The 23730-nt window shown below is 34.1% G+C and overlaps 1 protein-coding gene across 4 annotated transcripts in view; it reads right to left on the bottom strand.

The window, feature by feature from the left end:
* Positions 1 to 22054, bottom strand: part of Cnot2 (CCR4-NOT transcription complex subunit 2) — a 99034-nt gene extending 76980 nt beyond the window's left edge. Inside the window, exon 1 of one of the 4 annotated variants that reach the window (XM_047549952.1) lies at positions 21782 to 22054. In XM_047549952.1, coding sequence (XP_047405908.1) covers positions 21782 to 21786 — 5 coding nt within the window. In that variant the 5' untranslated portion in view covers positions 21787 to 22054. Of the gene's footprint in view, positions 1 to 21222; positions 21243 to 21781 lie in introns of those variants that run through there. The other 3 variants (XM_047549947.1, XM_047549948.1, XM_047549949.1) reach the window with 3 other exon arrangements.
* Between the last annotated feature and the right edge of the window lie 1676 nt (positions 22055 to 23730).

Genomic DNA, 23730 nt, shown 5'->3' with positions numbered 1-23730 from the left:
ATTCATGGAACACCATAACAATAACAGTAGCTTCAAAATTCTTTAAAGGGGAAAATGAAACATTTGCCAAAGCGAAGGTCATTTTTAAAAAACAATATATCTATAGAAAGAATTTATATAAAAGATGTTCTCTGACTAAATAATGCATACATCATGGAATCATTGCAAAGGAAAATTGCAAAATATTTGAACTATAAAACAAAAGTTGTGGAATGGTGCTAAAGCAGTGCCCAAAGGAAAATTTGTAATTTTAAGTGTTCACATTTGAAAAGATCTTTGTCAACTATCTAAGTTTACACCTTAAAAATCTACAAAAAGAAGGGCAAAAGAGACCAAAAGCTAGCAAAAGGAAGGAAATAATGAAGAGGAAAAAATCATTAAGAGCAGAAAAGGCAGGTAGGGGTGGGAAGATAAGGGAAAAAAAGAAAAAATCTAGTTCTTAAAAAAATAAAATAATCAATGCATCTCTTAGGCAAAGTGACAAGTCAAAAACTACCGAGATTGAGAAAATATATGACTACAAAAACACAAGCAATAAAAGGATAATAAAGGATTACCAGAACAATTCTATACAAATAAGATGAAATGGATCTATTCCTTAAAACCTCATACTCCCAAAACTCACTCAGGAAAAGAGGGGAACAAAGTCTTATCTTCTAAAACAACTGAACTCACTGAAAAACTAGAGCAAGTAGAGGTTTACCAGGGAATTCTGCCAAATATTTAAGAAGTAGTAATGAAAGAAGATACAATGTCTTCCAGAAAATAGAGTATGAGAAAATATTTTTAAATCACTTTTAAAGGCTAGCATTAGCCTGACACCAAAACCAAAAACAATACAACAATGAAAACCTCTTGAACATACAAGCAAATATCCTCAACAAAGTATCTGCATATTAAATTCACAAAAATGCCCTATGAACAAGTAAGATTTGTTCAAGGCAAAACAAAGTTGATTCGATATTAAAAATTCAATCAGTGAAAAAAACCATAGAGAAAATTACTTAAGGAGGAAAAAAAATTCTTTTGAGATTGTTCTAAAGAAATACAGCAAATAAAGAAAATATTTAAGACAGTCTACTGAATCTCAATAAAAATAATAAGAACCTATGGTAGCTGAGCCACACTGCTTCCTCCCTACCACTGCCAGCTAACATTATGTCAGCTATACTCAGGATAGATGGAGAATGCAGACAGCGTTCTCACTTCCCTGTCAAGTGCTACTGTACACCCCCACCCCACAAGACAGGAAAAACAGAATTTCTTATAGCCTTCCCCTACCTTCCTTCACCAGCCTTGAAACAGAGGCTCTACTCTAAACATGAAAGGCCTGGAATACTGAGGCCCCATTTGCCTTCAACCCATCTCCTTCACATGATGGATCATATGATGGAGGTACCACACAAGGAAAAGCAAGCCCAACAGTCCACAGTCCTAGACCAGGGCAGAGGTTCAGAAATTCTGCTGCAGAGAACACTAAAAGCAGACACTCTGAAACTCTCCCCAAAGGAATGACTTTATCTGGAACAGAGTGTAAGGAAGTTCAAGCCTAAAACTATTCTCAAAAATGTGGAGAATATGGTAGTAAATGACTAAAAGGAAATGGAAGCTCCAGGAGCAACAAACTAAACCACAGGTCAGCTAGTTTACCAAAGAGAACTGGGGTTAAGAGACAACTAAGAAGAGCCCTCCTGTGTTCAGAACAAACATTAAAGATTGGCAAAAAAAAATTATGTGTGTGTATATTATATATTATGCTAATATGTTATATATGTAATATGTAATGTATATTAATATATGAGGCAATTATATAATTATATATATTACATATATTGTATTATAAATACATAAACACACTCACACAAAGGGTCCAAAATTTAATTCAATCAGATTGTGGAGTAATTTATGCCCCAGGAAACTGTCAAAAACAATAGAATAATCATCAGAAATATTACTAGAGAGGAATACCTAGGTATAATATCAACAGTAACAGAGAGCTTAAGAGAGATACAAGTGAAAAGGACAGAGACAATCCCGTTAAAAACCACTGTCATTCCAAGATAAAAATGCCCATGTCCAAAGCAGCACCCTCTCATGGGGGACATCAGGTATTTCACACACTGCAAGAGATATAAAATTTCATTAAACTGTTTTAACAATCAAACAACAAACTTCAGAAGAGGGAGAATCAGTGTCCACAGATGCTTCAATGTATTATAGCTCAGTTCTCCAACACACATAAATTATAACATACAAAGAAATAAAAGAGGGTTATATACAGGAGAAAAGAAGGTAATAGAAACTACCTGTATGAAGACCTAGATGTCAGATTTAATGAAGACTTCTAAGCAGTCATTATAAATATGTTCATTAATTTAGGGAAACAATGCTTAAAAAATAAAGGAAGGTATAATGACAACATCTCATCAAATAAATTATCTTTAAGATGTTAACATCCAAATATTACAGAGTTGACAAAATCAATGAAAGGAAAAACTCAGAAGAGGGGCTCAGTAGTAAACTTTTGAATTTGGCAAAAAAACAAAAACAAAAAAGATTGGCCAAATTTTAAGTTAGACGATTGAGATTATGCAATACTGAGTAAAATAAGTGATGAAAAGGAAACAGAATCTCATAGAAATATAGGACACTATTTAGTGAACCAAAGTAAATGTAATGGGAATATGAGGAAAAGAAACTGAAAAGTATCTGAGGAAATAACAGCTGAAAACTTCCCCAATCTGAGGAAAAACATCAATTTACAAGTCCAAGAAACTCAACTAACTCCAAGGATAAACAACCAGATGCATGCCCATAAACATCATAGGAAAATATGCTAAAAGCTAATAACAAAGAAAAACTCTGGAAAGCAATAAAAATGACACATCATACACAAGGGACAGTAATATTAACAACTGACTTTTCATCAGAAGCAATGATGACCAGGAAACTGTGGAGTAATATATTAAAAGTGTTCAAATGAAGAAAAAATTGTCAAGGAGGAATTTTATATCCAGCCTATCTTTCAAAAGACAAACAAACTCAGTTTATTGACACACAGAATCAATAGCTAGCACACCTTACAAATATACTGTATAACTAAAAAAGGCAGTATAAATACAAATTTCTTCTCCTGACATAAAAAGAAACTGTAAAACAATGTGATGCAAGTGTACTGTTGAATCTATAACATACAGAAATATATTTTAACAGCACAAAGTAGGTGGGTGATAGGAGTAAGAAAATGAAATACTATAACCCAAATCCACAGAAAATTAGAACCAGAACAGAAAGTTTATCACAAATTCTATAAATACATATTTGCACTCCTTTGTTTTCTCAATTTCTTTAAATAACATGAAAATTGTGTAAAGTAATAACAATAGCGATATCGTGTTGGGCTTGTATCGTGTTGGGCTTGTAATATATAGCTGCATAATTGTAGAACCAAATGGAGAAAATAGTTTTATAAAAGATTTTTTTTTTTTTTAATCTGACTGGCATTGTTAGTACAAGCCTAAAAGCAGATTCTAATAAGGTTAATGGACATGTAATAAAACCTCGGGCAACAAGTAAGAAAGTAATACAAAATAATACTATGGCAATATCACTGAAAGAATTTAAATGTTACACTATAAAAATCACTTGATATAAAGAGAGTAATAAATAAGGTTCAGAACACAAAAAGAGACACATAAAAATGCAACAAAATGACAAACATATGTTCAACTTAAACAATCCTAAATGTAAAGGATTAAACAATCCAACAGAATTGCAGAGAATGTCAGACTGGAAAAAAAAAAAAAAAATGCTGACCAAAGGATATATCTTGAAAAATGCCAAAAGAAAGTAAAAGCAAAGAAATATATATATCATGAAAAACAACCATAAGAAAGTTGGAGTGACTATACTATTATCAGATAAAATAAACTTTAATCATATCAACTGACAGAACTGAAAAGAAAAAGAGCTAATTCAACAATAGTAGTTGGGAGAATTGGGCTCAGTACAGCATACCTATAATCCCAGCTCTACAGAGGCTAAGGCAGACTGGGTAATTTAACAAGATGCTGTCTCAAAATTAAAAAAAATAAAAAAATAAAAAAAAAAATAGAAGGACTAGCTCAGGGGCAAAGTGCCCTGGATCCCCTGTACTGGAAAAAAAAAAAAAAGAAAGAAAGAAAGAAAGAAAGAAAAAGGAAAAAAAATAGTGATTGGGAGATTTTAAAAATAATCCATTTCATTAATAGATGTAACCAGGTAACCAGGTGTGATACTGGGGTCTGTACTGCAGGTCTGTAATCCCAGCAACTCTGGAAGCTGAGGCTGGAGAATCTCAAGTTTGAGGCCAGCCTTGGCAAGACCCTATGCCAAAATAAAATGAAAAGGTGGTTGATACAACTCAGTGGTAGTATGCATGCCCAGCATGCAAGGTAGGTTCAATCTGCCCCCAGGTGCAGGGACCGAGGATGCAACAACTAAACAGATCGACAAGTCAGCGAGGTGACTGAAAGCAGTATTAAACAAGATCTAACAGATGTTATAGAATAGCCAAGGAACAGCAAATCGCATTCTTCATGAGCTAATGGAACATTTTCCAGAATAACAACATGTTCCCAAACCATAAGAGAATGAAATTAGAAATAGTAAAATGAAATTTGGGAAATTCATAAGTATGATGACATTAAACAACATCCTTCTAAATAACTACAAGTAAGAAAAAAAATGAGAAATTTCTAATTTAGGAATAAACTAGATAAACTTGAAAATAAGATACCAAACCTTATGTAATACAGTCAAAGCAGAGCTTGGAGGGATATTTATAGTTCTAAATGTCTACATTAAAAAAAAAAAAAAAAAATCAATTACCTAAACTTTTACCTTAAGTAACTAGAAAAAGATGAACAAACTAAACCAAAAGTAATGAGAAGGGGATAATAAAGATGAAATGGTTAATAGAAAAGCAAAAGAGAAAAATTTTAAGTTTACTATTAAAAAATGACAAAATAAACTTTGAGCCAAACTGACTAAGGGGAAGAGGGGGACTCAAAATACTAAAATCAAGAAAGAAAAAGAACATATAACTACCAAACTTACAGACACTGAAAGGATCATAAAGAAATAACATGAACAACTGCATGCTAAGTATGTAACTAGAGGAAATGAACTGATCCCTAAACTGTCACAGACTATCAAAATTGATTTAGAAAGAAATATGGCAACCTAAATGAACCAATAACAAAAGTTGAAGAAACTGCATTAGCAATTTAAAAACTTTTCCCTGGGAAAAAAGCCTAGGCCAGGCCCAGATGACTTTGATGATGAATTCTATCAAACACTTAAAAGAAAAATTAATATCACTAGTTTGTAAACCATTCCAAAACACAGAAGCACCTGGAACACTTCCAAATTCATTCTGAGATTTTTACCTAGATAACAACGAAAACATCACAAAAAATGAAAACTAAAGATTAATATCTCTTATGGAATTAAGACACAAAAATCCTCAACAAAATGCTGGAAAATCAAATTCAGCAACATATAAAAGGGATTTCACACCTTAACTACACAGGATTTATCCCAGGAATATAAAATTTGTTCAATATACAAAAATCAAAAATGCAACATACCTTATTGATAAGAAAGCAAAAACCACACATCAAAAGACACAGGAAAAGTATTCGAAAAAACTCCAACATCCCTTTATGATAAAAACTGCAAATTAGAAATAGAAGGAAGCTTTCTCAAACTGATTAAAGGTATTTTACAAAAAGATTTTTTTAAAGTATTATCATAATTAATGGTGAAAGGTTGAATGCTTTCCTTCTAAGATCAGGAACAAGATAAAGCTGTTCACTCTTGCCATGTCTAGTCAACACTGTATTGAAGATTCTAGCTAGAATTAGGCAAGAAAAAAGAAATAGAAAGCATCTAGACTGGACAAGAAGTGAAAGTGCCTCTAACTGCAGATGAGGTGATCACATAAGAAGAAAATCCTAAAGAAGACACTAAAAATGTTGATTTTTTTTTATGGCAGTTTAATAATAGTTTAGATTCTTTAATGACAGTATAACAACATATTCTACAATAGTTAAAAGAAAAAGTTCAGGAAGATTACAGGATACAAAAATCAATATGCAATAATTAATTGCATTTCCAAGCAACAATGAACAATCTAAAAATGAAATTAGGAAAACAATTCCCTTTCCAAACCATCAAAGAGATTAAAATACTGAAGCATAAGTTTAACAAAAGAAGTATATATCCTCTGAAAACTACAAAGCATTTCTAAAAAGAAATTAAGAGCTATATAAATAGAAAGCAATTCAAGGTTCACAGATCAGAAGACTTAAGATTGCAATATACCCAACACTAATCTACTGATTGAACACAATCCCTATCAGAATTTCACCTGGCTTCTTTGCAGAAATCAACAAGATAATCCTAAAATTCAAATGGAAATTAGAGGGACACAGACTAATCCAAACAATCTTGAAAAAAGAAGAGGGTTGAAGGAGGATTATCATTTCCTATTTTCAAACTTGCAGTCTATAATCAAACTGGCATAAGAATAGACACATCAATTAAATAGAATCGAGAGTCCAGAAATAAATCTTCGCATTTACATTCAATTCATATTAAACAAGAGTTCCAAGAAAATTCAGCAGGGGAAGGGACAGTGTGAACAAACATATTATACTCTTTAAACCTTGCACGTTTTCACTATTAACTTATCCACAAATTTAAGCCTAGCAGCATACAAAACTAGAAATAGTTGTAGCATCTTCCTCATTCACTAAGGATATTTACCGTACCAATGCATTCATTTCATAAACATTTCAGGTACCTAATAGTAAAGTACTAGACCAAAAAAAAAAAAAAAAAAAAAAAAAAAAACAAAAAACACAAAAACAAAATACATTATCCAAAAGAAGTGAATGAATGATACATGCAATATTAATTTAAAAATTATGTTGAGCAAAAGAATACATTCTACATTTCCATTTGCTTGGATCTCTTTTAAAAAAAAAAAAAACTACACTGACAGAAAGTAAGTCAGTGGTTGCTTGGGCAATCACGATGACTCTAATCAGTTAACCTTCTAGTCAGAGGTGATGGGAATATTCTGAATCAGTGATGGTCACAAGTGTATAAATTTGTCAAAACTCAAGAGAAAAGGATACTTAAATGGATGCCCTGTAACACTGTAAATTCCTTAACAAATATAAAAATGACAGTAGCTCCTATGAACATTAAAATGGAAAATGATGGGTCCTGTCCTGAGAAAGACTCTGTTAATGGGAGATATATTTAAGTTTAAAGAAGTCTTCCTAAAACTTTTAAGTAGCATATTAACTTGCTTAAAAATTACAATAAATGTTTGAGAGAAATCAGTAGCAATACTAGTAGCACCAGCTTTCTTGGTCCAAATTGCTTGATCCTCCTAGTATTATATTTAATTCAGTCATCTAAAGTTTATTTACTAATTTCTCTGCAAAGAATTTTAATCATATATGGACTTTCAAATGTCACACATATACATTTTTATAATCTAACTGCATTATACCTTGCTTCCCAACATAAAAGCTGGTTCCACAGAAAGTTTTTTTATATCATCCTGGTACCAAAGCTATCTGCATTCAGTAGAAAACTGAAACATGATTCAAACTTTGAATTTTGATCTTTCCCAGGCTAGGAACATGTGGTACAATACTGTCTCAACATGCTGGGTGGCAGCAGGGAAGCATAGCTTTCAGTCAACCATCACAATGGTAAACAACTGATACTCTATAGAATATTGTATTGGTAAACCATGATGTTAAGTAGGTTGTGTATTAAATGCACTTTTAGGATATTTTCAACTTAGGTTTACTGGTACATAACCTCATTCTAAGTTGAGAAGCTTCTATACTGGTTATCCAACAGAACTTCTATTCAACTGTAAAACGGAAAGAATTCAGCTAATTTTATATAACAAATATTTAAAAAGGGATGTATAAGATCATTTTATCCCAACTAAAAGTTAAGTCTTTATGGTTATTTAATAAAGTCTTTTCCTCATTTGCCCTGATCGCCTACCTTTACTTTAACCATCTACTATTGTCTCTCTTTCCTGCTACACTGCAGTCACAAAAACCTCCTTGCAATTTTCAATCATAAAACATCAAGACTACCTCTACAGGGTATTTGCTCTTTGCTGTCATTTCCTAGAACCCTTTTCTTCTATTATGCACAGGATTGCTCACCCATTCACCTTCTGGGTAAGGACTTTTCTGACTAGTCTATTTAAATCTGTATCCCATATGTAATCCATACTCCTACTTTCTTTTACCTGCCACACCTATGTATTATTTTTTTTAATTTTGTATATTGTTGTATTCTCTTAGAACAGTGCCTGGCACATAATGTGTTAAATATCTGTTAAATGAACAAATAAATTACTAACATAAAGTAATGTAGTACATACCTTACTTGCCTTTACCTACTCCAATAGAGCAAATTACAATATTCAGATACATCCACAAATAACAGTGTAATTTTGAAGACCTCCAAACAGCATAAGCATAATAATGAAAGTACAATCTAACTTACCGTTTTCACAACATTTTGTGTTAATACAATAAAGTAGTCAAAAATTCTCTTAAATTCCTACATTGTTAAGTTTATCCTGCTTAAACCACTTGGTAATCAAGGTAAGAAAGTATTTGTGTGTGTGTGTTAATTTCATCTAATATTTGTGATATTAAATAATATTCACTCCTCACCCAGGAAGTATAAAATGATGTTTGCCAAGAAACCAGACAGATTTATATAACCTATTATTAGCCCTTAACTCTATTCTTTCAGTGAGAATGAAGAAAATAAAACAGAAAACATGTAAAAAGTAAGTCATTACACAATCAAAGGGTTTTCTTTAGAAAAATCAAAAAAACTTTAAAAATATCATCTACACTTTTAAAACTTGAAATAATTTTTGTACACAACTATATTACGCTCATTGACAACAGAGTGAAAAACAGACAATTCACAGAGTAAGGATGTAAATTGGCACAGTTTTGGTATAAGAAAATTATCAAAAGCTCTGAAAACAGCCTTTCATATATTTAATAAATAGTCATTTGTCAGGCTGTATAAGGTTTCAAATACACACCAGTAAACAAGACTACCTCAGTCCCCACTCATGACCCAGTGGGTAGAATGCAAGACAAAATTTTCAATGGCTAATTATAGTACAGTACAGGTTAAGCATCTCTAATACAAAAATTCAAAATCTGAAATGTTCTGAAACAAAACTTTGGCAACCTAACATTCAAAAAAGTTCAAATTTAAGGGCTGGGGTTGTGGCTCAACCTAGCACACGTGAGGCACTGGGTTCAATCCTTGGCACTGCATAAAATAAATAAAATAAAACAAAATAAAGGCATTGTGTCCACCTACAACTAAAAAAAAAAAAAATTTTTAAGTTCAAATTTGAAGATTTTAGATTCCATATTTCTCAGATTAGAGATGCTCAATTGGTAAAGTCTATCTAAATACCGCCCCCAAAAAAAATTCCAAAAATTTCAAACATATCTACTTCCCAGAATTTTGAAAAAGGGATATTAGACCTTAGATGCTACAGGAGAACAGGATTTACTTAAGGTTAGCTGGGGAAAGCCTTCTCTGAGAAGAGTACTATAGGACATAGGTTGTGCTAAATGCTATACTATATGTGGTCATTTACTACTCCTAACCTATGAGGTAAGTACCATTAATATGTTCACTCTTATGAGAGGGAATTAAAGTTTGAAAAGTAATTTGACTAAGGACACAAAAATTTGTTAAGTAAGCATTGGAACTACTTAACTTCAAAATTCATATACATAAAAAATAAACTTTTAGGAAAGGTTCTAAAAAAATTCAAATGTACAAACTAAAATTCAGCCAAATGTTCATCAGAGTACTATTTATAAAACCAAAAATAAAAATAAAATTAAATATTCAACAATAAGAAATCATTAAATCAGTTATGCTTTGACCATTAAGAATCCTGTTTTAGATTAATATTACAAATGAGTATATCTCAATATCTCTACTACATAAATGTAAATAGCAGATGTCTCTAGATGGCTTTCCTCTTCTTTTTTATACTTTCCTTCATTTTCTAAAAGTTTCCACATCACGCTGTATTACTTAGATAATCAGGGAGAAAAACGAGAGTCTATACTACTTACAAATAGAGACAGGCAAGACATACACACAGAGGAAGTAAAAAATAATATTTCTCCTAGTTAACAGTTCGAGGTTGCAGGCTTGGAAGTGATTTTTATTTTCTTTTTTTCCTGTTATTTATTACCTTCCTCATAACAAGCACATGCCATTTCTATTACTTTTTACCATAGACCTTCTTCAGCAATTCCCTCAAAATTTTTTAATCATATAAAAATTTTAAAACCAATACATTAACAGTAGTGCTTCCTTAGCATACTGCCACATATAAGCATTTATGTATACATATATGCATACACACACACATACACACACACACACACAGGAATCTAAAATGCTTAAAATAGGTAAGTTATATATGTCATTTCTGTACAAGTCTTCCCTTTTAAAGTTCACTTCAGAATTCCCTGGGTTGAAGTTCCCTCAGTATAAAAAAACTTCTCAAATTATTCATTTGAATAAGGTGTTAGAAATGAAAGAAACTTAGCCATTTTTTTTTCCTGAGGCAATTAATAAATCAGAAATAAAGACAAATCATTTCTGAAATAGTGTTAAAGCTAACAGAAAAGCAAATATATGTCTTTGTCATGTTTTGACATTTTAGCATGGATATTATTTGTACAAGGCTGGCATGCACAATTAAAGGCCTTATCAATATTTTACCTTGGGATATAGACTATTCTGAAGAATAAACTCTCTACTCTAATTTCCACAAATTAAACAAAAAGCTTTGGATATTGAAAATTTTTCTAAAATGTGCTAATCTACCTTTTACCATAATACACATTATGGACATAACTGAATAAGATGCCTAAGCATACTCTTTTGCCTGACAATAACAATTAAAAGTATCAAAATTATGAACAGGCACATTTTGTCCAGAATCTGTAGGTTTTTATATAAACAAATTTTAGATGAATTGTTTAATTTTTAATTATTTGCCTTGGTTACTATGAAAAACTGAAGGAGCTAACTAATTTAAGGTGGCATAAGTCCAGTTACTATAGGGTTTTAAAATGTTATTAGAACAAAAAAAGTATTTTACTTGAAAGTAGCTTTTTATAATTACAAGGTTAAGGAATCAGCAAACACGATAAGGACTTAAACTAACTAGGTTTTACAAGAATGACAGTATAAGCCATGCTCTTCCTTCAACGCACAGTCCTCATTTTCTACATTCATTACTCTGTGATTCACTTTCCTCCGTTTGCTATTGCGGCTACTGCTTTCCTTATATGGTATTTACTTTTAATAGTATTAGCCTGGCATTTGTATACCTGTAATCCTGGCGGCTCAGGAGGCTGAGGCAGAAGGAGCTCAAGTTCAAAGCCAGCCTCAGCAACAGCAAAGCGCTAAGCAACTTGGTGAGACCCTGTCTTTAAATAAAATACAAAAAAGGGCTGGGGTGGCTCAGTAGTTGAGTGCCCCTGAATTCAATCCCTGGTACCCGCCCCCCAAAAAGACTCAGTACTCAAGAGATCTTACAGATTTAAGAGAGAAAAAAACTGAGTTTTTCATATATATTATATATGTAGTAGTTTCAAACCATTATTGAGAACACTGGTGTTCAGAGTTCTCAATATTCAGTAACAAATTAAAAATGAATTTTAAAAAGACAAGCCTGTTTACAAAAAAATACACTTGGTTAACCATGATAAAATATACAAATGCAAATACAGTTAAAAAAATAAGAATAACTCCCCAAATATTCATGATCTTCACCCTTATCTATGAATGAACTGTATGAAGCAGGCCTCCTACTGTATATCTAATCACAAACAGAAAGACTCATAAGTCAGATAGTTCATTAAATAAAAATGCAAAGGGGAAAGCTAATGAACACAGCAGCATCACAAGATGAAATCAATCACGTATCTTAACTAGTTTCATCTCAACTAGTTACAACCAGTAATCAGAAATAGCTACTATAACCTTTTCAACATGATTTACAGTTAACCAAATACTTTGCTTTCATTACCTCAATTGCCATCAGTTACTTTGGGAGGCACAAATTTTTTTTTTTTAAATATTAACTGATTTGTTCAAGCACATTAACTAATAGGTTTCTAGGGCCCAGACTAGATTCCATCTTCTGGATCCACATGTGAAATCTTCCTAAAATAATGTTATTTCTCCATTAAAAATTAACCTATTTTCAAAGGTAAATAGGTAACTTGATTTTTTTCAACTTTCAAAAAATAAGCAATAGGTGCTATGTCAAGTATTTCCTCTAAATTTCCAGGATTTTGGAGATATATGCTCAATCAAAGAAAAGGGGTAAGAACCAACACAGTTAAGAACATACTGTCATGAGTTTTACAGAATCAAATTTAACCCATCAAACACACCCAAGAAAAAAAATATTTTATTCTTTCAAGGTAAAGAAAATAAGCATAGAGTCAGGTGCAGTGTGGCACATGCCAGTAATCCCAGTGATAGGAGAATAGAATCCCAAATTCCTGGCAAGCCTCAGCAACTTAGCAAAACCCTGTCTCAAAATAAAAAGGACTGAACCCATAAGTAAAGTGCCCTGGATTCAATCTCCAGTACAAAAGGAAAAAAAAAAAAAAAAAAAAGAAAGAAATGAAAATAGGTAGGAAGAAAACTACTACAAATAACTCCACCTTATTCAGGCTGTAAATGGTAGACAGTCTGTCAGTTAGATACCATTTAACAAAGAAATTATTAAATGCCTATAATGTTCCCCATACTGTGCCAAGTGCTGCAGATAGAGCTATGCTAAGATTTATTATCCAAATATTACAAATACTACTTCACAGACACCATCTAAACAAAATTTCTGGTAGGAAAAGTATGTCTAGACTGGAAGAGCAAGACTGTATTGTTGTTTACATTTACAATTTGATACATAATAGAGCACAGTGCACTCAAACAGTAGCTAGTTCTCAAATGCCTTAGAAGCTTATCTTTAATGTAACATGTCCTGTAGTCCTTATGTCAACTCTGAAGTAAATATTGTTATTTATCCACATTTTTCAAATGAGAAAACTGAAATTTAGGGAGGATAAGCCACAGCTAATTAAAAGTAGCAGGTTGGCCAGCCGTTGAGACTTAAGTAAAATTATGTAAAATTTCAGCACAATTTAACTGTCTTTAATAGGAGATAGTTATAATCAGTTCCATCTTATTCAGCCAAATATGAACTAAATAGATAATTAGGCAACTTGGGTAGTTCCAAATCACCATGGTAAAAACATTAACTTTTGTTATTATAAAATGGTATATAATGCATACTATCAAAGTAATAATTCATTTAAACTACATTCACAGGGAATCAATTCTTTTTATTCAAAACATTCATTTGGGGTGTTTTTGCATGTCACAATTAAACAATACTGGCAATCTAATATCAATGCATAACTGGTAGGAATAGTATTTTTATCTAAAAACACACGTATCACAGAATTGCAAAAAAAAAAAAAAAAAAAAAAAGGACATGTCTTAAGAACAGCATAAATGTCGGCTCCGATGAGTGATTTCTTTCACTATAGATTTTGTTGGTATTATTCTGATTTATCCAAGTAATGTTAAATATTATTCCTATAAATTATGTCAAAAAATAATGTTCAAATTATGCCTGCCTCAAAACTTATATATCAAATCCATTATGGTCAAAACTTTCAACTATTGACATTAGTACATACGTATCACAAACAAGTTCTCCAGATGGTACACACTACAGTATTTCAAAGTCATACTTGAACAACAACAACAACAAAAAATTCTGCTAAGAATACAAAATACTTTATTTGTCTAATGGAGACAAAACAATCCTTTAAAACTCTGAGGAATATACTATACCATCAAGCTTGTAATTATGAAAATTTCCTCTGAAGCACAAATCTGATCACTACTGTTTAAAAAAGCCATTAAAAAAAAAATTGGTCAATAGCTCTAAACAGTCAATATAAAATAAAGATCTCTCATACTCTAGTTACTTCATACCTTCAACTATGAAATCCCAGAACCCCACCAAGATCTACAAAGAATTACCTTGCCATTCTCTAAATCCAACATATCCTCCCAGACAAATACAATGCTGACAACCTATCTCTTCCATGTAGTGAACTCCCAGTCTAGTTCAAGCACTTCCTGGAACCAATTCATTAATTCCTTCAAACAAGGCTGCTGTAGCCTGGCACGTTTCTACAGCATGCACCACAAAAACTTAAAAGCTTGAGAAATATTCAGGGCAAGTGTAATAGTGCACAGTCCATAGTAACATTTATTGAACTATACAAGGAAATCTGATTACACATAAAAACCATTATGAACTAATTTCTAAGACGTAATCTATCTAAAACTATAAAACTAAAAATTCCAAAAGCTTTTCATTATTTTAGGGAAACACAAACTGAGGAAAATTTTAAATCTGTTCTCTTATGTAATTTTCCACTAATGTATACAAACCCTGCATTCCATCAGATCTAGAAAACATTTTTAAGCCCTCTCAATGAAAAATAGTTCCTTCTACTGAGAGTTCCTGATAAAATTTATTAAAGGCTGGTGGGAGAGCTCTTGCTTCCAACAAGTATAGCCCTTGATTTGATCCTAGCATTCCAATAGAAAAAAAAAAAAAAAAAAAAAAAAAAGATGGTGACAATGACATCCACAGGATCCACCACAAAATTTTCAGCAGTTAAAAGGATTACATCTTATTTGTCTCTTCCTGCACTTTAGTGTTTATCCCATTCATGTAGAAATCACTAAGTAAAGGTTTACAAAATATCTTGGATTTCTTGAAACACACAAAACTTGATTCTACTTCAGAGCCTTCTACTTCTGCCTGGTAAACCATTCACTCAGATTTTTTCATGACTTTCTCCTTTGGTTTCTGCTCAAATGACACCTTCAGAGTAGTCTTCTCTCAACACCCTATTTAAAATAATCTGTTCTTCCAACTACTATACCTTTAACCCCCTTTATTTTCTTCATTGGCTATAATTACCTAAAAGTATTTATTGTCTACCTCCTCCTACCAGAATATTAGTTTGATAAAGGTGGAAACTTCTATCATATTTCCACACCATCATATTTCCAGAATCTAAAAATAATTTCTAGTAGAGAACACCCAAACACTAAGGATTTAGTTGAAAACTTCTAGAGTGCTAACACTCAAACACTGGAACCTAAAGTTTAAACAATTTCTATCTGGGCTAGGGTTGTGGCTCAGTTGTAGAGCACTCCCCTACCATGTGTGAGGCACTGGGTTCAATCCTCAGCACTACATTAAAATAAATAAACAAAATAAAGGTATTGTGTGTCCATCTACGACTAAAAAAATGTTTTTTAAAAAAATTTCTATCCAAATGCTACTCAACATCAAGTAAATTCTACAAATTTTGCATCTGTGGAGAGAAGTCTTAACACTTTAAAAAACAGAATTTTAGGGTTGAAAGTAACTTTAGAGATCACTGAATCCAGCGATTCACAAATATGTACTTCACAAAATCCCTGGAACACATGATTACAATTGTTTTAAACATACACATCTATTTTGGGACGTGATTCACACACATACATAAAAGTGCATTATAGATTAAATTTTAAAACACTTTGAGATTGCAAGCTTTGCTGCCTGGTTTACTGGTTTTGTTACAGGCCTCAAAGTTTAGGTTGACATGTCTAAGAACACACCTAGAATTTCTCATAAATCTGCACAGATTAGAACGTTTATGACTCTTAATTTTCTTCTAATTTCTGTCCAGACATGCTCACTCAAACAGAAATCACAAAATTACATCCCTAAAGTACTAGTTTGTGCACTACAAAATCAAGGCAAAGCTCAAGGCATATCTACTCAGCACATGATCTCCTCACAGAATAACCGTGCAATAAGGAAATATGCAAAATGTGGCATCAATATAATATAATGTATTATGACTAATTCTCATAGTCTTCCTACAAGTTTAAAAGTATTTCTCAATGAATGTTTATAATTTTAAAAAACATGAACAGCTATTGGATATTATTAAGAATCATGTTTGAAACAAATCTTTCCTACTGCTACTTCTCTCAAATTTCTCTACTAATTTAAATATCCTGAATTTGCAAGATGATCAAATAAAAAAAAGTAAACCTTCCACTTCTACTTAATCTTATTATCTCTATAGAGTGTACTAAAATAAGTAAGAAATTAGACTTTTGCGTTGTCTGTTCACCTTTTCAAGGTGAAAATGGTCTTCATAATTCCCAACTTCTAATTTTCATAATGATCTAAACATCCTGATTATTCTTTGTAAATGTTAATACTAAATTTGTTTTAAAAGTTAACATCAAAACCACAACCATATAAAATTGAAATAATGTATATGGAAGTATTTTGCAAGCTGTAAAGCATTTTTAAAATACTAAACACAGTAAGGCCAAAGGAATCAGATATTCTGAATGGCATGGTAAACTTTCTGAATATTATTATTTTGTTGATATACAAAAGACTCTTACAAACACTAAACTATGAAATTTATAAGTAGGATAAGCATCATAACTTACAATGTCAAAAGTAATACAAAAGCACATTCCTGTAAGATATGTCACAAAACCAAGTTTCCTCTACCAAACACACCGTCTTACATAATCAATCATTACGTTTTGTCCAGATGCCGACTCACAATGGAGTTGTTTCTACAGCTGAATATACAAGTGGAAAAATGGTGTATCAATATGTTTGGGAAAAAAGTATGTAAATTTATTGTCACCTAAATTGCCAGGCTACAACACTTTTTTCTTGCTTATTTTATTTACTAAATGAACATTTAGGTTCACATAAGACAGTTCCATTCAGTAAAAGCAGAGAAAGGATTGGTAGCCTGAGTACAGGATCAAATTCTCTTTCTAAAAAATGCACTGTGTATCACAAATAGTCCTGTCATTAAAAAGTCCCTGGAAAATACATAAGGCAAGTAAGATATAAGAAAAGATTTCTAAAATTTAAGCCAAACATTAGCATCTCAACTACATGCAATTCTGGGAGTCATTTATCCTGTTTTGCTATCTGCATCTCTAACACAGACAAAAGGTAGCTCACAATCTCTTATACAAACCCTTAAGGCCAGATAGTTCTCAAAATTGTAATTAAGATTTTCAGAAGGAAAGTAAGAGTGCACACATCATATATAGCACCACATACCCCAAGTGGTCTAGGCAGCAACTGTAATCAAAAACACTAACATATCCATATTAAACTGCTAGAAAATTACAGGAAGAGGGATAATATAATAATAATTAGGTTAAGAGGAATAATTCCAGTTGAAATTTACCATGTTTAAAAAACAAACTAACAAAAAAAAATCAGTTTTCAGAACTTTTTGTATTTTGGATCTCTGATAAGGATACATTAACCCTTCTCACCCAATTTCAAACTACAGAACTCCTACTTTGCACTAAGCATTGGGCCAGGTGTTAGGAGGGAAGGCAGGAGGGATACAGAAGCTAACTTCAGAAAACCCAAATCTAACAGAAACTCCCCATTTAGGGATAAACATGCATTACCTTATAAATACAAAGTATCTTCTTCAACTAATGACTGTAGCCATACAAAATACAACAAGAAGTACAGTCAAAAGCAAAACAGGACCTTAAACACTCTATTCCTAACATTATTTCCTTAGTTCCATACAGAATCTACACAATTCTGTAAGAAGCTAGTTGCCTATTTTATCATAGGTAGTTAAGCAAAACTAAAAAGGGATTCAATAAAGTAAAGGAATACAGAATATCTTTCGCCCCATCTTTTCAAACTTGTTGCTTCTGATATGTGGACTGGAAAACGAACATGCTGTCAGCAATAAGGTTAAAAGACAATTTGGCAAAACAGTTCCAGTTAAGACATGTTTATCAAGAACCTACCAAGTACTATGCAGTATAAAAAGCACTAGAAATGCAAATATAAACAAAACAGAGCCCTACCCCTCAGGTGCTCACAGTCCAGTGGCAGTTTTGGTGGAAGGTAAGAAGAGACAGACAAATTACAAAACAATGGGACACAGGTGATAAAAGTCTGAAGAATAAAATGCAACATAGCAAAGAGGATTCTGGGAGACAAAGATTTCATGAAGAAAGTGTTTCGAATAAAAAGTTTATGAAGCAACAGAAGTGAGAGCTAACCCCCCCCCCCCACACACACACATACACTGGCACACATGCACATGAATGAAAAGAAAAAGAAAATTTCAGATAAAAGGCAAATATGACTGAAACACCTAACTATATCTAAATGCACTTAGATCCTGAATCTAAGCAAATACAAATATTAAAGCGTGTGCAATAAAGAAAATTTTCCATTTTTTTCTACATAACTCACTGTTGTGCATTTCCTATTATATAAGCCATGAGCTCTTAGCAATAAAAAAAAGTAAAGCATTTTCTTATTTCATAAAGGAAATACCCCCCAAGTGACATGCCAAGAGATCTGCTTCTGCATTTCACAGAATAAGCTATCAGAAAACAGTAAGAATTTCATTTCCAGGTCAAACTTAATAGTATATAAATGAATAAGCCTTATCAGCATGATTTTTGAAGAGTTGAGTTTTAAAGTAGAAATCAAAGGATGACAGAAAACTCAGAGAAACAAGAAAAATTATATATTACTTAAATTGAAAATGGGCTTAATAAATACAGCTCAAGTAAAAATTAATTTCCCTTTTACTTTTTTACAAAGGCAAATTGTATATGACATTAATTTTAGTAGAGTTCTTTTCAACACATGTAGTATGTCACAATTCAATTCCTTTAAATATTACAAGTGGAAATCATCCTTGGTAAGGAAGAACAGTTACCTGTCTCAAGGAGCAGAATGACTCCTATCATAGCACTAGATATCTTGATCAATATTGTATGTTATTCCATTCAAACATTACAGTAGAACTCAGATTGACTCTGCCCCTAAAACTGCTCTACCTGGTATCTTCTGCTTCTCTGTGTCATAAAATCCATTAGAGGTCGGGGTAACAAAATTGTCAATATTAGAAAATGTCTTTTCCAAGGACTATATCACTATTCACATAAGTTGTCCTCAAATGCCTACTTAAAGAAGCATGCAAGGTCCAGAGTTTGTTTTTAAATAACAGATAAAAACTTTAGTTAAAAAATACTATTATCACTGAACATCTTTTAAAGGGCAAAAAATTAAATTGTAAACTAAAATTATGTTTACTAGCCTATTAATGTCTATCATAATATTTACATATGAAGTACTTTTTAATTTTTTTCTGCATCAGCAGAAAATTTTATGAAGCCAATTTGTCACTAAAAAAGTTGAAACAATAAATTCCCATGGGGTGTGAAAAATTCTTTTAAACCCCAATAACTACTAAAGAGACAAAAACCAAAAGTACTGGGTTAGAAGTATTTCTGATGAAATCTACTCAGAAATCTAAAGTACTTTTGAATAAAGAGAACTTCCAGGTTTTAACTACGAAGCACCTCTGAAAAATCAAAAAGTAAATTAAACCCCAAAATAATAAAGCAAAACAAAAATAATTAGTTCTTTTAGGGAGCCAGATCAGTTGGAATTTTTTATTTTATATTTAAGATCAGGTACTTCTCAAATGAAGAGCGTATAAATCACTCAAACATGCACTTTGCCCTCACTGTTCCATTCAGAGTACTAGCAGAAATCCCTACAATCTATACCTTTAGATAAAAGAGGGGGAGTATCATTTTAAAATTAAGTGAGGATCTTGCAAAGTCAAGAAAGAAGTGAACAGAGTAGAAGGAATTTGGAAGGAATTGTGTCTTTCTTCAGTGTATTTTGTATTTCTTTTCCTTTAGATTTAGTATTACAAAAAAAAACTACAAACGAAAGAGGAGTGTAACATACACGGTTTACTAAGGATCTCGGGCCTACTAATATATTAGTTCATTAAGAAACATTTCGATGAAACAAGATCAGAATGTACACAGACATGTAAACATCTGAAAGTACATTTAATCATTTCAGTCTGAGATTCTTAATAAGCCTTTTAACCTGGGATAAAGTTACCTCCCAAAATTGCAAGAGATATTATATCCATTGACATTTGGCAAAGAACTGTTGTCAAATATACCCAGTGTTCACAAACTCAACATACAACTGGGTATGTAAATAGATACTTTTAAATTTCTAAGCCCCCCCCTCCATCCATTCTTTATTATCTCCACTCACGTTATTTCAAGCAATTCAACAAAGGCACCTATGATTCCTGAGCTCTAAAAATTAACATCAGGCTTGACAGGAAATGTGTTCAACTTTTAACATTAAATTGAAGTATGGCTTTCTGTGATCAGTACAGTACTTTCAACAATTTTGCCAAAAATTATATCAGTGTACTTAATTATTAAGAACTGTCCAGATAATAAAGGAGGAGGATTCTCTAACCAAGAGTTTTACGAAAATGAAAGAAAATATGATGCACTTGGTCTTTGGATGGTGAAAAGTGAAGCTGCCTCCTAGACTGGCAGGAAGTTGATGTTAAGGTGCCTCCCGAAGACAGTGGTACCCGTATGTAAGACTTTTGTGGGGCTAATACCATACTCACACAGGGGCCAGAATAAATGCAAATACTAAAACCTTAGAAATGCTTTTATGAAAGAAAACTATTACTGGTTTTCGCTAAAGACCATAGTTACCAAGAGTCAGAAGCTTTCTCTAGACATACAACAGTACCTCAACTAAGGACTATCTATGAGTGGCCTTTCTTAATACGATTCATTTCTTCCAAGAAACTTTAAAGTTTAGACCCAAGAGCAAAAGGTGGAGAGGCCCCAGCGGAAGTAGAAACCTTAGGGCTTGCAACTTCACAAACAGAAGCGTCTCGGGTTCCTCCGCCTCCCCAGGACCATCCGGACTTGGTCTCTACAACACCACGGAAGCTTCAACCTCCGGGTGCGGTGACAGAAGCAGCATCACAGTTGCACTCCTCCTGCCTCCACCATGCATGGCCTTCGGTATCCCGGGGCCTGGAAACTCCTGAGGCCCGTTAACCAGTTCAGTGTCCCCCATCTTACACTTACATACACAAACAAAAACACACACAAGTGGCGGACGATGTGCGTGAATTGAGAGAATGTGAAGAACCATGGACCAGCAGCTGCTGGGAAGGTGGCAAAGCCGACCAAAGCGGGCCGGGGCTCCTCGGCTGCCGCCGCTGCCACCTTCTCTTCTACCCCAGGAAGCAGCGCGGCGGTAGCCGCTCCTCCGCGCTGGCGGGAGCCCCAGGGAGCGGAGTCCGGGAAAAGCCCGGCAGCCCGCGGACGGGACCGGGCCTAGGATCTGTAGCCGGCGCTGCAGCGGCCCGAGTACAGCGACGCTTTACGTCCCGTCCACCCCCCCATACACACCCCCTCCCTCCCTCCACCGCCGCCACCCCCCCTCCCCGCCCGCTCCGCTCTCCCTCTCTCGATTGGAGCCGAGACAAAAGCAACGGGAAGCGGCGGGCCGGGACGCTACCCGCGGACCCCGAGTGCGACCGGCCCGGCCCAGAGGCATTCCCCCGCCTTGCGGGGGCCCCGAATCCGCCGCCCCCGCCGCGCGCCCCGCTGCCAGACTTCCGAAAATTTGCCAAAAACTCACCGCATGAATTTTCTTGTCCCGCGGATCCAAGATGGCGACGTATCCACCGCGGAGGCTGCTGGGAGCAAGACCTTTACCCTCTGACCCCCGCCGTGACCCCCGTCGCTCCGACTTCCCTCAAGGCGGCGGCGGCGGAAGGTGGGAGCAGCGACAGGGTTGGGGGTGGGTAGGCTGCTTCCCGCGCGCCTGTGAAAGGAAGAGGAGAAATGTTTCACTCCCCCAGCGCCCTCTCCGAGGCTCTACGGTGTCTCCTACCCACTGACAGAAAGCTTGTCGCTCCGCAGCCGTTACAGTGAGCGGGGCCTCTGCGGCAGCTGCCGTGCTCCTGAGGCCGGTTACTTCGCACTGGGCTTCGGCCTTGGGTCCGAGGGGGAGCGCGGGGTCCAGGGGCGGGGAATGGTGAGGTGGCGTCGGTCCGCCCACCTGGGGGACGCTGAGCGTGTTTGTGTTTGTGTTTGTGTTCTACTCCCCGCCCCACGTCCGCTTTGAGCCTGGCGCCTCCTAACCCGCACTTCTTGGAGCAAATCTGATGGCTGTCCCCTTTCCTCCCCCAGCCCCTCAGCCTCCAGTGCTCGTGCGCTCACCTCCAGATACCGGCAGCACGTCACCTCATCTCCTGAGAAGTGAGTTGTCCTCTGCAGAAACCATTGGTGTCTAATCACTCCTGCCTTTTTTTTTTTTTTTTTTTTTTTTTTTTTTTAACTAGGTGGGAGGAAGTAATAGTGGAGAGCAGGTTTTTAAAGCACTGGTGTATGAATTTACTCAAGCCGAATTAGGATGGTGGCACTTTATTTAGCCACCACTCTCCTTATAAGCCTGAGTAACAACCAGCTGGGTCATCACCAAGACATTTTGAAATGATGATGACTTTGGTGGAAACTTAAAGGAGTGACTTGCTTTCCAGAAAAGTAGTTGTCTCTGAAAATGAAATTAACTTTTTTTTCGTTTTTTTTTTTTGTTTTTTTTTTTTTGCGAAACAATAGTCGCCCTTTATTCCTTTGTATCCATAAACTTCAGCTTTTATAATTATTAGGCATTTTGGATTTAAAAGAAAGTCTCTGTATGTTTTGAATTGTGTAGTTTCATAATGTAAAAAAAATGCTCTCTGTAGAGTTTATTAATGTAAAGTACAGTTAATTTGAAGTAAATATAATTTCTACTTTTCTTGGTCGTTTCTTTTATAAAATTGCTTTCTTCCAAAAATATTATAATCCAATTTAAATTTGTCATTGAAAGCAAAGTCAAGAAATAGCACGAAAAGTAAGCATTTTCCAAAATAAAAGGTAACCTTGTCATGTTTTTGAATACAGGTATTTTGATATATCAGCAGACGTCTGTAAATTTATTTAAACTCCAAATGGTGTTGGTGTAACCAGTAGAAAATGTTCTCTCATTATTCCTTTCATTAAACATTCTGCTTCCTGTTTTTTACTTTAGGAAAAAACCCTCCCCCAACCCTTTCTTCCTTCCTGTTGCTTCTGCTTTCACTTCCTCTCATGTTAACATCTATTTCCATAACGCTGTGTGTTAAAAAACTGCCTCTATGTATACATAATGTATATTTGTGAATACATATACGTTATTGAGCACCTTATTTGGCTATTAATTTGAAAGTGTAACTATTAGTGATTTGAAGCCATAAAATAGAGTGATTAAAAATGGGATACACTTTCATGTATATAGTAACATTAAATATTATTACCATTTTAATCCATTAGTTTGACTTATACATAGGTCCACTTGATTAAGACCAAAGAAATGGACCATCTCTTACCATCTCTATATTTACTTAAAAGCACAGATTTTAAATAGGATTACTATTGGTAAAATTGGAAAAAATCACTTCCAAAAAGGATAAGTCTCATTTGAGAGTTTTAATTACGTGGATTGTTATTGGAAGAGGTAGAACAACAGACATTTTCATAATAAATTTATGAGAATGTTAGGGA

The sequence above is a fragment of the Sciurus carolinensis genome, chromosome 4 (assembly GCF_902686445.1).
Source record: "Sciurus carolinensis chromosome 4, mSciCar1.2, whole genome shotgun sequence".
NCBI classification, from domain to species: Eukaryota; Metazoa; Chordata; class Mammalia; order Rodentia; family Sciuridae; genus Sciurus; species Sciurus carolinensis.
This window is presented reverse-complemented; position numbering and strand designations above follow the sequence as displayed.